This window comes from Oncorhynchus kisutch, linkage group LG17 (genome assembly GCF_002021735.2).
Source record: "Oncorhynchus kisutch isolate 150728-3 linkage group LG17, Okis_V2, whole genome shotgun sequence".
NCBI classification, from domain to species: domain Eukaryota; kingdom Metazoa; phylum Chordata; class Actinopteri; order Salmoniformes; family Salmonidae; genus Oncorhynchus; species Oncorhynchus kisutch.
This window is the reverse complement of record NC_034190.2, coordinates 83,593,440-83,607,812: the sequence shown is the minus strand read 5'-3', so window position 1 is coordinate 83,607,812 and position 14,373 is coordinate 83,593,440. Positions and strand designations below refer to the sequence as shown.

The window sequence follows — 14,373 nt, the reverse complement described above, 5'->3', positions numbered from 1 at the left end:
AGCAAGTGAAATGGATAAACAAAAGTGAAATAACAATAAAAGTGGACAGTACATCTCTCCCTCCCTATCCCTCACTTTCTCTCCCAATCCCTCACTCTCTCCCTCCCTATCCCTCACTTTCCCCCTCCATATCCCTCACTTTCTCTCCCAATCCCTCACTCTCTCCCTCCCTATCCCTCACTCTCTCCCTCCATATCCCTCACTCTCTCTCTGCGTATCTCTCACTCTCTCCCTCCCTATCCCTCATTCTCTCCCTCCCTATCCCGCACTCTCTCCCTCCCAATCCCTCACTCTCTCCCTCCCTATCCCTCACTTTCCCCCTCCATATCCCTCACTTTCTCTCCAATCCCTCACTCTCTCCCTCCCTATCCCTCACTCTCTCCCTCCATATCCCTCACTCTCTCTCTGCGTATCTCTCACTCTCTCCCTCCCTATCCCTCATTCTCTCCCTCCCTATCCCGCACTCTCTCCCTCCCTATCCCTCATTCTATCCCTCCCTATCCCGCACTCTCTCCCTCCCTATCCCTCACTCTCTCCCTCTCTTCCACCAGCACCAAACCAACATTAGATGAGATATGGGTCTGGGATCAGTAGTTAAACCTCTTTCTCTCTCCCACCCCCCAGCACCAAACCAACATTAGATGAGATAATGGTCTGGGATCAGTAGTTAAACCTCTTTCTCTCTCCCACCCCCCAGCACCAAACCAACATTAGATGAGATAAGTGTCTGGGCTCAGTCGTTCGATAAGCTGATGAAGAATCCTGCAGGTCGGAACGTGTTCAGGGAGTTCTTAAGGACTGAGTACAGCGAGGAGAACATGTTGTTCTGGCTGGCCTGTGAAGACCTCAAACAGGAGATGAACAAGAACACAGTAGAGGAGAAAGCACGCATGATCTACGAGGACTACATCTCGATCCTGTCCCCCAAAGAGGTATGTAGTGCACTTTTTCTTCTGTTCTCTCCTCTTTCTCCCCTCTCCACCTCTCCCCTTCTCCTCCAAAAAAGTCTTGTTTTCTCCCCTTTCCTCTGACTCCATACTCTCATCATATCTGTCATCCTCTTCTCCATGTCTGTCATCCTTTTCTCCATATCTCTCGTCCTCTTCCTCATACTTGTCATCCTCTTCTCCATATGTGTCTATTCTCTTCTACATGTCTATACTCTCTCCATAGAAGTACAAGTACTCCTCAATTTCACGTCTCAAATTGGAAAGACTACTCCATGCCCCTCCAAACTCAGAACATTCCTTAGTTCACGTCTCAAATTGGAAAGACTACTCCATGCCCATCCAAACTCAGAACATTCCTTAGTTCACGTCTCAAATTGGAAAGACTACTCCGTGCCCCTCCAAACTCAGAACATTCCTTAGTTCACGTCTCAAATTGTTCCCACAACACAGAAACGGTGCAGTTGTACTGATGATTATTTAAGTGATCTCTCCCTCCCTGACCCTCACTCTCTCCCTCCCTATCCCTCACTCTCTCCCTGCCAGAGAAGCAGATGCACTCTCTCCCTCCCTCCCTATATTATTATTTATTTATATTAGTATTTATTCATAGTATTTATTCATAGTATTTATTCATAGTATTTATTCATAGTATTTATTCATAGTATTTATTTATATTAGTATTTATTCATAGTTATTTATTCATTAGTATTTATTCATATTAGTATTTATTCATAGTATTTATTCATAGTATTTATTCATAGTATTTATTCATAGTATTTATTCATAGTATTCTATTCATAGTATTTATTCATATTAGTATTATTCATAGTATTTATTTATATTAGTATTTATTCATAGTATTTATTTATATTAGTATTTATTCATAGTATTTATTCATAGTATTTATTCATAGTATTTATTCATATTAGTATTTATTCATAGTATTTATTTATTTATTAGTATTTATTCATAGTATTTATTCATAGTATTTATTTCTATTAGTATTTATTCATAGTATTTATTCATAGTATTTATTTATATTAGTATTTATTCATAGTATTTATTCATAGTATTTATTCATAGTATTTATTTATATTAGTATTTATTCATAGTATTTATTCATAGTATTTATTTATATTAGTATTTATTCATAGTATTTATTCATAGTATTTATTTATATTAGTATTTATTCATAGTATTTATTCATAGTATTATTATATTAGTATTTATCTAGTATTTATTTATATTAGTATCTCATAGTATTTATTCATTAGTATTATCATCTAGTATTTATTTTATATTAGTATTTATTCATAGTATTTATTCATAGTATTTATTCATATTAGTATTATTCATAGTATATTAGTATTCATATTAGTATTTATCATAGTATTTATTTATTCATAGTATTTATTCATATTAGTATTTATTCATAGTATTTATTCATATTAGTATTTATTCATAGTATTTATTTATTCATAGTATTTATTCATAGTATTTATTTATTTATTTATTTATATTATTATTTATTTATTTATTTATTTATTTTTATGTCATGAGAACATTTGCTGCAACCTAAAGAATGATCAACATATTCAACATATTTTTATTAAAAATATATATTTGGATTAATTTGTTGATACTATAACATCTTTCTAGAAGATATAGTCCCAAAACAAATCTAGGGTTGCTAACCAATCCGGCTGGTCGTTCATTCTATTGGTTCGGTTTCCAGAGACGTGACCCAGCGGTTCAGTCTTGTTGTTCTGTATCTATGGACCCGACCCAGCGGTTCAGTCTTGTTGTTCTGTATCTATGGACGAGACCCAGTCGTTCAGTCTTTTTGTTCTGTATCTATGGACGCGACCCAGTCGTTCAGTCTTTTTGTTCTGTATCTATGGACGCGACCCAGTCGTTCAGTCTTTTTGTTCTGTATCTATGGACGAGACCCAGTCGTTCAGTCTTTTTGTTCTGTATCTATGGACGCGACCCAGTCGTTCAGTCTTTTTGTTCTGTATCTATGTACGCGACCCAGTCGTTCAGTCTTTTTGTTCTGTATCTACGAATGCCACCCAATCGTTCGCTCTAAATGTTCCGTTTCCATGATGGCTGGCAACGTTCTTATCCCTTGCTTGCTAGCTAGCCAACATTGGCTAACACAGTGATGTTAAACAGCTCAGCCAGAATAATAGCAAAGTAGCTGGATTTAGTGTTTTTCTTTGTGTATATCGATAAAAGTAGAATGCTGATTCATGATTTCGATTGGCTGAGAACAAAATGCCAGCCTGTCTGCCTCCTTCCTTCATTACAATGAGGACAGCTGGAGACCTCATTTAAATATTGAAACAATGTTGCAATGTCTCCACGGTTGAAACCAATTGCTAGTTCAAAAAGAAATGGGAGATAATGTCTAGATGTTTTTTACGGTGTAGATCCTAGTACACAAAGTACCTGGCTGAGCTGATGAGACAGTGGATTGCGCAATCAGATGGAACAGAGTAAATAGGATTTTAAGGTCATAGATTTAGCCGGTGGTAACTTGTGGAATAGACAATGGACTGGAATGCGGTTTAACCCACCAGCATCCAGGAATTTAGACCTACCCGTTGTATAAACACTGAGTAACAACTTGCTAGGCGTGGCTGGTAGGTGGCTGATAGGATGGGCAATGAGGGTACAGCGTTGCTGGTAGGTGGCTGATAGGATGGCAATGAGGGTACAGCGTTTGCTGGTAGGTGGCTGATAGGATGGCAATGAGGGTACAGCGTTGCTGGTAGGTGGCTGATAGGATGGCAATGAGGGTACAGCGTTGCTGGTAGGTGGCTGATAGGATGGCAATGAGGGTACAGCGTTGCTGTAGTGGCTGATAGGATGGCAATGAGGGTACAGCGTTGCTGGTAGGTGGCTGATAGGATGGCAATGAGGGTAAGCGTTGCTGGTAGGTGCTGATAGGATGGCATGGGGTACAGCGTTGACTGGTAGTGGCTGGATAGGATGGCAATAGGGTACAGCGTTGCTGGTAGGTGGCTGATAGGATGGCAATGAGGGTACAGCGTTGCTGGTAGGTGGCTGATAGGATGGCAATGAGGGACACAGCGTGCTGGTAGGTGGCTGATAGGATGGCAATGAGCGGCTACAGCGTTGCTGGTAGGTGGCTGATAGGATGGCAATGAGGGTACAGCGTTGCTGGTAGGTGGCTGATAGGATGGCAATGAGGGTACAGCGGTTGCTTGTAGGTGGCTGATAGGATGGCAATGAGGGTACAGCGTTGCTGGTAGGTGGCTGATAGGATGGCAATGAGGGTACAGCGTTGCTGGTAGGTGGCTGATAGGATGGCAATGAGGGTACCGCGTTGCTGGTAGGTGGCTGATAGGATGGCAATGAGGGTACAGCGTTGCTGGGTAGGTGGCTGATAGGATGGCAATGAAGGGGTAACAGCGTTGCTGGTAGGGTGGCTGATAGGATGGCAATGAGGGTACAGCGTTGCTGGTAGGTGGCTGATAGGATGGCAATGAGGGTACAGCGTTGCTGGTAGGTGCTGATAGGATGGCAATGAGGGTACAGCGTTGCTGGTAGGTGGCCTGATAGGATGGGCAATGAGGGTACAGCGTTGCTGTAGGTGGCTGATAGGATGGCAATGAGGGGTACAGCGTTGCTGGTAGGTGGCTGATAGGATGGCAATGAGGGTACAGCGTTGCTGTAGGTGGCTGATAGGATGGCAATGAGGGTACAGCGTTGCTGGTAGGTGGCTGATAGGATGGCAATGAGGGTACAGCGTTGCTGGTAGGTGGCTGATAGGATGGCAATGAGGGTACAGCGTTGCTGGTAGGTGGCTGATAGGATGGGCAATGAGGGTACAGCGTTGCTGGTAGGTGGCTGATAGGATGGCAATGAGGGTACAGCGTTGCTGGTAGGTGGCTGATAGGATGGCAATGAGGGTACAGCGTTGCTGGTAGGGTGGCTGATAGGATGGCAATGAGGGTACAGCGTTGCTGGTAGGTGGCTGATAGGATGGCAATGAGGGTACAGCGTTGCTGGTAGGTGGCTGATAGGATGGCAATGAGGGTACAGCGTTGCTGGTAGGTGGCTGATAGGATGGCAATGAGGGTACAGCGTTGCTGGTAGGGGCTGATAGGATGGCAATGAGGGTACAAGCGTTGCTGGTAGGTGGCTGATAGGATGGCAATGAGGGTACAGCGTTGCTGGTAGGTGGCTGATAGGATGGCAATGAGGGTAACAGCGTTGCTGGTAGGTGGCTGATAGGATGGCAATGAGGGTACAGCGTTGCTGGTAGGTGGCTGATAGGATGGCAATGAGGGTACAGCGTTGCTGGTAGGTGGCTGATAGGATGGCAATGAGGGTACAGCGTTGCTGGTAGGTGGCTGATAGGATGGCAATGAGGGTACAGCGTTGCTGGTAGGTGGCTGATAGGATGGCAATGAGGGTACAGCGTTGCTGGTAGGTGGCTGATAGGATGGCAATGAGGGTAACAGCGTGGCTGGTAGGTGGCTGATAGGATGGCAATGAGGGCACAGCGTGGCTGGTAGGTGGCTGATAGGATGGCAATGAGGGCACAGCGTGGCTGGTAGGTGGCTGATAGGATGGCAATGAGGGTACAGCGTTGCTGGTAGGTGGCTGATAGGATGGCAATGAGGGTACAGCGTTGCTGGTAGGTGCTGATAGGATGGCAATGAGGGTACAGCGTGCTGGTAGGTGGCTGATAGGATGGCAATGAGGGTACAGCGTTGCTGATAGGATGGCAATGAGGTACAGCGTTGCTGATAGGATGGCAATGAGGGCACACAGCGTTGCTGGTAGGTGGCTGATAGGATGGCAATGAGGGTACAGCGTTGCTGGTAGGTGGCTGATAGGATGGCAATGAGGGTACAGCGTGGCTGGTAGGTGGCTGATAGGATGGCAATGAGGGCACAGCGTGGCTGATAGGATGGCAATGAGGGGCAACCAAGCGTGGCTGATAGGATGGCAATGAGGGCACAGCGTGGCTGATAGGATGGCAATGAGGGCACAGGCGTGGGCTGATAGGATGGCAATGAGGGCACAGCGTGGCTGATAGGATGGCAATGAGGGCACAGCCGTGGCTGATAGGATGGCAATGAGGGTACAGCGTGGCTGGTAGGATGGCAATGAGGGTACAGCGTTGCTGGTAAGGATGGCAATGAGGGTACAAGCGTTGCTGATAGGTGGCTGATAAGGATGGCAATGAAGGGTACAGCGTTGCTGGTAGTTGGCTGATAGGATGGCAATGAGGGCACAGCGTTGCTGGTAGGTGGCTGATAGGATGGCAATGAGGGCACAGCGTTGCTGGTAGGTGGCTGATAGGATGGCAATGAGGGCACAGCGTTGCTGATAGGATGGCAAATGAGGGCACAGCGTTGCTGATAGGATGGCAATGAGGGCACAGCGTTGCTGGTAGGTGGCTGATAGGATGGCAATGAGGGCACAGCGTTGCTGATAGGATGGCAATGAGGGCACAGCGTTGCTGATAGGATGGCAATGAGGGCACAGCGTTGCTGGTAGGTGGCTGATAGGATGGCAATGAGGGCACAGCGTTGCTGATAGGATGGCAATGAGGGCACAGCGTTGCTGGTAGGTGGCTGATAGGATGGCAATGAGGGTACAGCGTTGCTGGTAGGTGGCTGATAGGATGGCAATGAGGGCACAGCGTGGCTGATAGGATGGCAATGAGGGCACAGCGTGGCTGATAGGATGGCAATGAGGGCACAGCGTGGCTGATAGGATGGCAATGAGGGTACAGCGTTGCTGGTAGGTGGCTGATAGGATGGCAATGAGGGTACAGCGTTGCTGGTAGGTGGCTGATAGGATGGCAATGAGGGCACAGCGTTGCTGATAGGATGGCAATGAGGGCACAGCGTGGCTGGTAGGTGGCTGATAGGATGGCAATGAGGGCACAGCGTTGCTGATAGGATGGCAATGAGGGTACAGCGTTGCTGGTAGGTGGCTGATAGGATGGCAATGAGGGCACAGCGTTGCTGATAGGATGGCAATGAGGGCACAGCGTGGCTGGTAGGATGGCAATGAGGGCACAGCGTTGCTGATAGGATGGCAATGAGGGCACAGCGTTGCTGGTAGGATGGCAATGAGGGTACAGCGTTGCTGGTAGGTGGCTGATAGGATGGCAATGAGGGCACAGCGTTGCTGATAGGATGGCAATGAGGGCACAGCGTTGCTGGTAGGATGGCAATGAGGGCACACAAACCAGGCTGCCATATTTATTCAAAATCAAAGTCTCACAAAGCTGGTTCTCAAAGTGTAACTGAAAACAAAACACTCTCCCACTCTCCTTAACTGAATCTAGTATTACACTTAACTTGACTGTCACAGTGGTCTCCTAGCTACAGCTGACAAAGCCTCCTCAACAACACCTCTCAACAACTAGGTTTGGTTGTTACGGTTACCGTATTACCGGCACACCGGCAATCATGAGTCATAACCGCAGTCCAATTCCACGTGAGTCACACAGTAATCTTCTTTTATACAATCTGGATATGCGTTAGTCAAACAAAACCCACCTCGCTAACGACCATCATGTAGCCAGCAGCTAACGTTAGTCAAACAAAACCCACCTCGCTAACGACCATCATGTAGCCAGCAGCTAACGTTAGTCAAACAAAACCCACCTCACTAACGACCATCATGTAGCCAGCAGCTAACGTTAGTCAAACAAAACCCACCTCGCTAACGACCATCATGTAGCCAGCAGCTAACGTTAGTCAAACAAAACCCACCTCGCTAACGACCATCATGTAGCCAGCAGCTAACGTTAGTCAAACAAAACCCACCTCGCTAACGACCATCATATAGCCAGCAGCTAACGTTAGTCAAACAAAACCCACCTCGCTAACGACCATCATGTAGCCAGCAGCTAACATTAGTCAAACAAAACCCACCTCTCTAACGACCATCATGTAGCCAGCAGCTAACGTTAGTCAAACAAAACCCACCTCGCTAACGACCATCATGTAGCCAGCAGCTAACGTTAGTCAAACAAAACCCACCTCGCTAACGACCATCATGTAGCCAGCAGCTAACGTTAGTCAAACAAAACCCACCTCGCTAACGACCATCATGTAGCCAGCAGCTAATGTTAGTCAAACAAAACCCACCTCGCTAACGACCATCATGTAGCCAGCAGCTAACGTTAGTCAAACAAAACCCACCTCGCTAACGACCATCATGTAGCCAGCAGCTAACGTTAGTCAAACAAAACCCACCTCGCTAACGACCATCATGTAGCCAGCAGCTAACGTTAGTCAAACAAAACCCACCTCGCTAACGACCATCATATAGCCAGCAGCTAACGTTAGTCATTTAGACACACCGAATAAAATGTTTGGTAACAGAATAAATAAGATGGAATCATGTGGTGTTGATAACGAAGGGATACTGAAGTTCCTGAACATGTTAGTCAGCCAGTTTGTTAGTCCAGTTTGTTAGTCCAGATTGTTAGTCCAGTTTGTTAGTCCAGTTTGTTAGTCCAGTTTGTTAGTCCAGTTAGCGTATCGTTTTTATTTCACGTGCAGGTGATTATTCACAAATGTTTTTGATGCAAATTTCACTGTCTTAAAAAAAAAGTACAAAATCTACAAATTACGCCACAGAGAAGAAGAAGAATTAATGGATTCTAAATACCACAGAGCTACACAGACAACATGAACACATTCGTCCAAACCATTACAAATGGATGGCTAATGCAGAAAGAAAGAATTAATGGATTCTAAATACCACCATCACTTTCACAAATACAGAGACAGGCAGCCATCTTGCCATCAGTCTTTTTTAGACTAGCTAACTACTGGCATAGTGACACCTACCGATAAGAACTGGTAATGCAGGTTTGGTTAGAATATATAGTGTAATAGAATGTGTGACATTCAATAATCCCTACTTTATGGAAAATACATTATTTTCATTGAAAATGTTGAAATTGGTTGATTTAATAATTGAATGGATTTTACAGGGTTTCTACTTTATGAATTTTTTCAACGTTCACTTTCTTTACATTGTTTGTGTATAGATAGAAAAATTATATTTAAAGACGTTGTAACCTTTGTTTACATAACGCTCGGTCCCTGCTACTGTAGTTCACTAACTACAGAATGTATGTTGTCCATTGAAGTTGTTGTCTCTGGCTCTTTTGATAACACGGTTTGTGGGTTTGTTTGAAAAGGGTTTGATCTGCTTAGGAGTGTTTCCAATTCTCCAATCTGAATGAATGGAGGTTTCTTTCATGTGTATGTGTTATTTAAAGGTTGAGGAAGTAAGTTGTACAACAATTTATGTAGAAAAACATATGTCAATTATTTTGAATCACATTACTATTTATTAGACATTTATTGAACAAACATAGTTTTACCATATTTTGTTGATAGTCACAAGTGGGGATCAATCCTGGAGTTTTATCCCTGAAATTAATTCACTGTGCTGTGACTAAAACACAAATGTAAAACCTCTTAGATGTTAAGTCCCCAATATAGGGGACTTTAAGCGGTTCTGGACCGGTTCCTACTGACGTTTTGGTGTACAAAGCGCTCTGTGAACGTTGTATGGTCCAATGCCTTATAGTCCCAGAAAGCCCCACCTGTCAGCTCTATGTTTCCACTCTCTCAGTGGAGCTGACTTGAAGTGTCAGGTTTCACACCCCACATTTGCATAGGGAGTGACGTGTCACATTTTCTGGCCTATTCAGACAAATCAACGATTTCCTCTGCCTCTGAGCGGATATATGACAGGGGACAGTGTCGATATTCTCAGTCGGATGTCGAGATGTCAACATGAAAAATACTAAATCATTTCTGTTAGCTAGCTAACGTTAGCTGGCTGGCTCCCAAGCTAACGTTACGTGTATGACGTTATTATTCGTATACAGGAAACCGTTTGCTTTGCTAGTTAGAGTCTAATGTTAGCTAGCTAACATTGTACCTGGTTGGTTAGCTCCCAGGATATTCATGCAGGCCAGTAACAACATGATTTAACATGATGTTCATTGTTGTTTAACTAGCTAACGTTACGTGACATGTGTGCTCTTACACGTTGTTTACCTAGCTAGGTTCATTGTTTACCTTGCTAGGTTCATTGTTTACCGAGCTAGGTTCATTGTTTACCGAGCTAGGTTCATTGTTTACCTAGCTAGGGTCATTATTTACCTCGCTAGGTTCATTGTTTACCTAGCTAGCTAGCTCCATTGTTTACCTAGCTAGGTTCATTGTTTACCTCGCTAGGTTCATTGTTTACCTAGCTAGCTAGCTCCATTGTTTACCTAGCTAGGTTCATTGTTTACCTCGCTAGGTTCATTGTTTACCTAGCTAGCTCCATTGTTTACCTAGCTAGCTAGCTCCATTGTTTACCTAGCTAGGTTCATTGTTTACCTAGCTAGCTAGCTACATTAAGCTAAAGTGTACAACACCCGTTGAATATGGCCGGCGTCAGTAAATGCAAAAGAGCGTAATAAAATTGTTGCCAGCAGAGCAGGTTAGGCTGGTTTCATGTTATCCAGAGGTAAACAAATCATCGGCCAGACCGTTGAGTGCACGCTCCGGGAGTGAAACAAGATTGGTGGGGCTAAAGCTTAAGAGGGTGTGAACTAGAGGTTGACCGATTATGATTTTTCAACACCGATGCCGATACCGATTATTTTAGGACCCAAAAAAAAGCCGATACCGATTAATCAGCCGATTTTGTTATTTTATTTGTAATAATGACAATTTCAACAATAGTGAATGAACACATATATTAACTTAATATAATACATCAATAAAATCAATTTAGCCTCAAGTAAATAATGAAACATGTTCAATTTGGTTTAAATAAATGCAAAAACAAAGTGTTGGAGAAGAAAGTAAAAGTGCAATATGTGCTATGTAAGAAAGCTAACGTTTCAGTTCCTTGCTCAGAACATGAGAACATATGAAAGCTGGTGGTTCCTTTTAACATGAGTCTTCAATATTCCCAGGTAAGAAGTTTTAGGTTGTAGTTATTATAGAAATTATAGGACTATTTCCCTCTATACCATTTGTATTTCATTAACCTTTGACTATTGGATGTTCTTATAGGCACTTTAGTATTGCCAGTGTAACAGTATAGCTTCCGTACCTCTCCTCGCTCCTCCCTGTGCTCGAACCAGGAACACAACGACAACAGCCACCCTCGAAGCAGCGTTACCCATGCACAGCAAGGGGGAAACAACTATTAGAAGGCTCAGAGCGAGTGACGTTTGAAACGCTATTAGCGAGCACTAACTAGCTAGCAATTTCACTTCAGTTACACCAGCCTCATCTCAGGAGTTGATAGGCTTGAAGTCATAAACAGCGCAATGCTTGACGCACAACGAAGAGCTGCTGGTAAACGCACGAAAGTGCTGTTTGAATGAATGTTTACGCGCCTGCTTCTGCCTACCACCACTCAGTCAGATACTTAGATACATGTATGCTTGTATGCTCAGTCAGATTATATGCAACACAGGACATGCTAGATAATATCTAGTAATATCATCAACCATGTGTAGTTAACTAGTGATTATGATTGATTGTTTTTTATAAGATAAGTTTAATGCTAGCTAGCAACTTACCTTGGCTTACTGCATTCGCATAACAGGCAGTCTCCTTGTGGAGTGCAACGAGAGAGAGGCTGGTCATTATTGTATTGTAAGATTTTGTAAGATTTCAAGATTGGTTCCCCCGAGCTGACAAAGTGAAAATCTGTCGTTCTGCCCCTGACCAGCCAGTTAACCCACTGTTCCCAGGCCGTCATTGAAAATAAGAATTTGTTCTTAACTGACTTTCCTCGTTAAATAAAGGTATAAAAACTAAAACTAAATAAAACATTTAATAAAAATTCAAATCGGCAAATCGGTGTCCAAAAATACCGATTTCCGATTGTTATGAAAACTTGAAATCGGCCCTAATTAATCGGCCATTGTGAACGGTTGTGGTCCTTTCTGTTTGTAGAGGAGAAGGATAACTACATCTAGAAAAATAACTTTATTAAAACTGTAAAGTTGAGATGCTTTGACTTTAATTTTCCCTACAAACTTTAATCCTAAAATCCTGTTAAATTACCTGACAGATTGTGGTGAGGTGTACATAGATGTGCAAATGTACTTAGACACATTTAAAAAAAAAAAATTATTTCACCTTTATTTAACCAGGTAGGCTAGTTGAGAAGAAGTTCTCATTTGCAACTGCGACCTGGCCAAGATAAAGCATAGCAGTGTGAGCAAACAACAAAGAGTTACACATGGAGTAAACAATTAACAAGTCAATAACACAGTAGAGAACAAAGGGGGAGTCTATATACAATGCATAGCCCTGGTTTGGATCATAATTGAAGGATTTCAGTACAAAGAAAAATCCACTAGAATTATTAGGATCCTGGTGATGCAGCAGACCTACAGGGCTTGAAGATGGCAAATCGTTCCGGGTTTGCTGGGTAAACAGTGTCTCGCTCTTATCTCCCACAAGGGTATAATCTCTGAATTCCCTGTCCTCCTCCTCTCTGTCCTCCCCTCATCCTGAAAGAGATGAGACTGAGCACCGCTCTCTCTCTCTCCTGGGGAGTTGCATATGAAGCTCAGATATGGAGTGTGATCTCTCCACATTAAACTTTAACACTATAATTCGCCTCTGCCAGGAATGGACCGATTCAATGAAGGCAAGAAGAAAGACTCAAGGGCTCTATTCATCTCTCTCTCTATTCATCTCTCTCTCTATTCATCTCTCTCTCTATTCATCTCTCTCTCTATTCATCTCTCTCTCTATTCATCTATCTCTATACAACACTCTCTCTCTATTCATCTCTCTCTCTATTCATCTCTCTCTCTATTCATCTCTCTCTCTATTCATCTATCTCTCTATTCATCTATCTCTCTATTCATCTATCTCTCTATTCATCTATCTCTATAACACCCTCTCTTCTCTCTATTCATCTCTCTCTCTATTCATCTCTCTTCTATTCATCTCTCTCTTATTCATCTATCTCTCTATTCATCTATCTCTCTATTCATCTATCTATACACACTCTCTCCTCTCTATTCATCTCTCTCCTCTCATTCATCTCTCTCTCTATTCATCTCTCTCTCTATTCATCTATCTCTCTATTCATCTATCTCTCTATTCATCTCTCTCTCTATTCATCTCTCTCTCTATCATCTATCTCTATTCATCTATCTCTCTATTCATCTATCTCTATACACACTCTCTCTCTATTCATCTATCTATCTATTAATCTCTCTCTCTCTCTATTCATCTATCTCTCTATTCATCTCTCTCTCTATTCATCTCTCTCTCTCTCTATTCATCTATCTCTCTATTCATCTATCTCTCTCTCTCTCTCTCTATTCATCTATCTCTATTCATCTATCTCTCTCTCTAATTCATCTATCTCTCTATTCATCTATCTCTCTCTCTCTCTCTATTCATCTATCTCTCTATTTCTCTATCTCTCTCTCTCTCTCTCTCTCTATTCATCTATCTCTATTCATCTATCTCTCTCTCTATTCATCTCTCTCTCTATTCATCTATCTCTCTCTCTCTCTCCTATTCATCTATCTCTCTATTCATCTATCTCTCTATTCATCTATCTCTCTCTCTCTCTCTCTCTCTCTATTCATCTATCTCTATTCATCTATCTCTATCTCTATTCATCTCTCTCTCTATTCATCTATCTATCTCTCTCTCTATTCATCTAACTCTCTCTCTCTATTCATCTCTCTCTCTCTCTCTATTCATCTATCTCTCTCTCTATTCATTCTCTCTCTCTATCTAATGTCATCTCTCTCTCTCTCTATTCATCTAACTCTCTCTCCTCCTATTCATCTATCTCTCTCTCCAACTCTATTCATCTATCTCTCTCTCTCTGTCTCTATTCATCTATCTCTCTCTCTATTCACCTATCTCTCCTCTCTGTCTCTATTCATCTATCTCTCTCTCTCTCTATTCAATCTATCTCTCTCTATCTATTCATCTCTCTCTCTCTATTCATCTATCTCTCTCTCTCTATTCAATTCAATTCATTCAATTCAAAGGGCTCTGTCTCTCTATTCATCTCTCTCTCTCTATTCATCTATCTCTCTCTATTCATCTATCTCTCTCGCTCTGTCTCTCTCTCTGTCCCCCCCCCTCTCTCTCTCTCTCTCTCACTCTCTCTCTCTCTTCTCTCTCTCTCTCTCTCTGTCTCTCTCTCTCTCTCTCTCTCTTTTTTCTCTCTCTCTCTCTGTCCCTCTCTCTTGTTATTGCTCTCTCACTCTCTTTCGGTCCTTCTCTCTGCCTTTCTCTCTCTTGTCCTCTCTCTCATCCCTCTCTCTATCTCTTTCCCCTGTTCCTGAACAATCAGAGTGTGCTGTGTCCCCCTTTTCTTATGAAGTATGTGTGTAAGAGTAAGTTTTTTT

General features: G+C 42.8%; 1 protein-coding gene across 4 annotated transcripts in view; it reads left to right on the top strand.

The window, feature by feature from the left end:
- The window catches only part of LOC116354448 (regulator of G-protein signaling 17), a 156,335-nt gene that overhangs the window by 134,346 nt on the left and 7,616 nt on the right, over positions 1–14,373 (top strand). For all 4 annotated transcript variants that reach the window (XM_031794843.1, XM_031794842.1, XM_031794844.1 and 1 more), the window contains one exon: positions 698–932. In XM_031794843.1, coding sequence (XP_031650703.1) covers positions 698–932 — 235 coding nt within the window. The remainder of the gene's footprint in view (positions 1–697; positions 933–14,373) is intronic.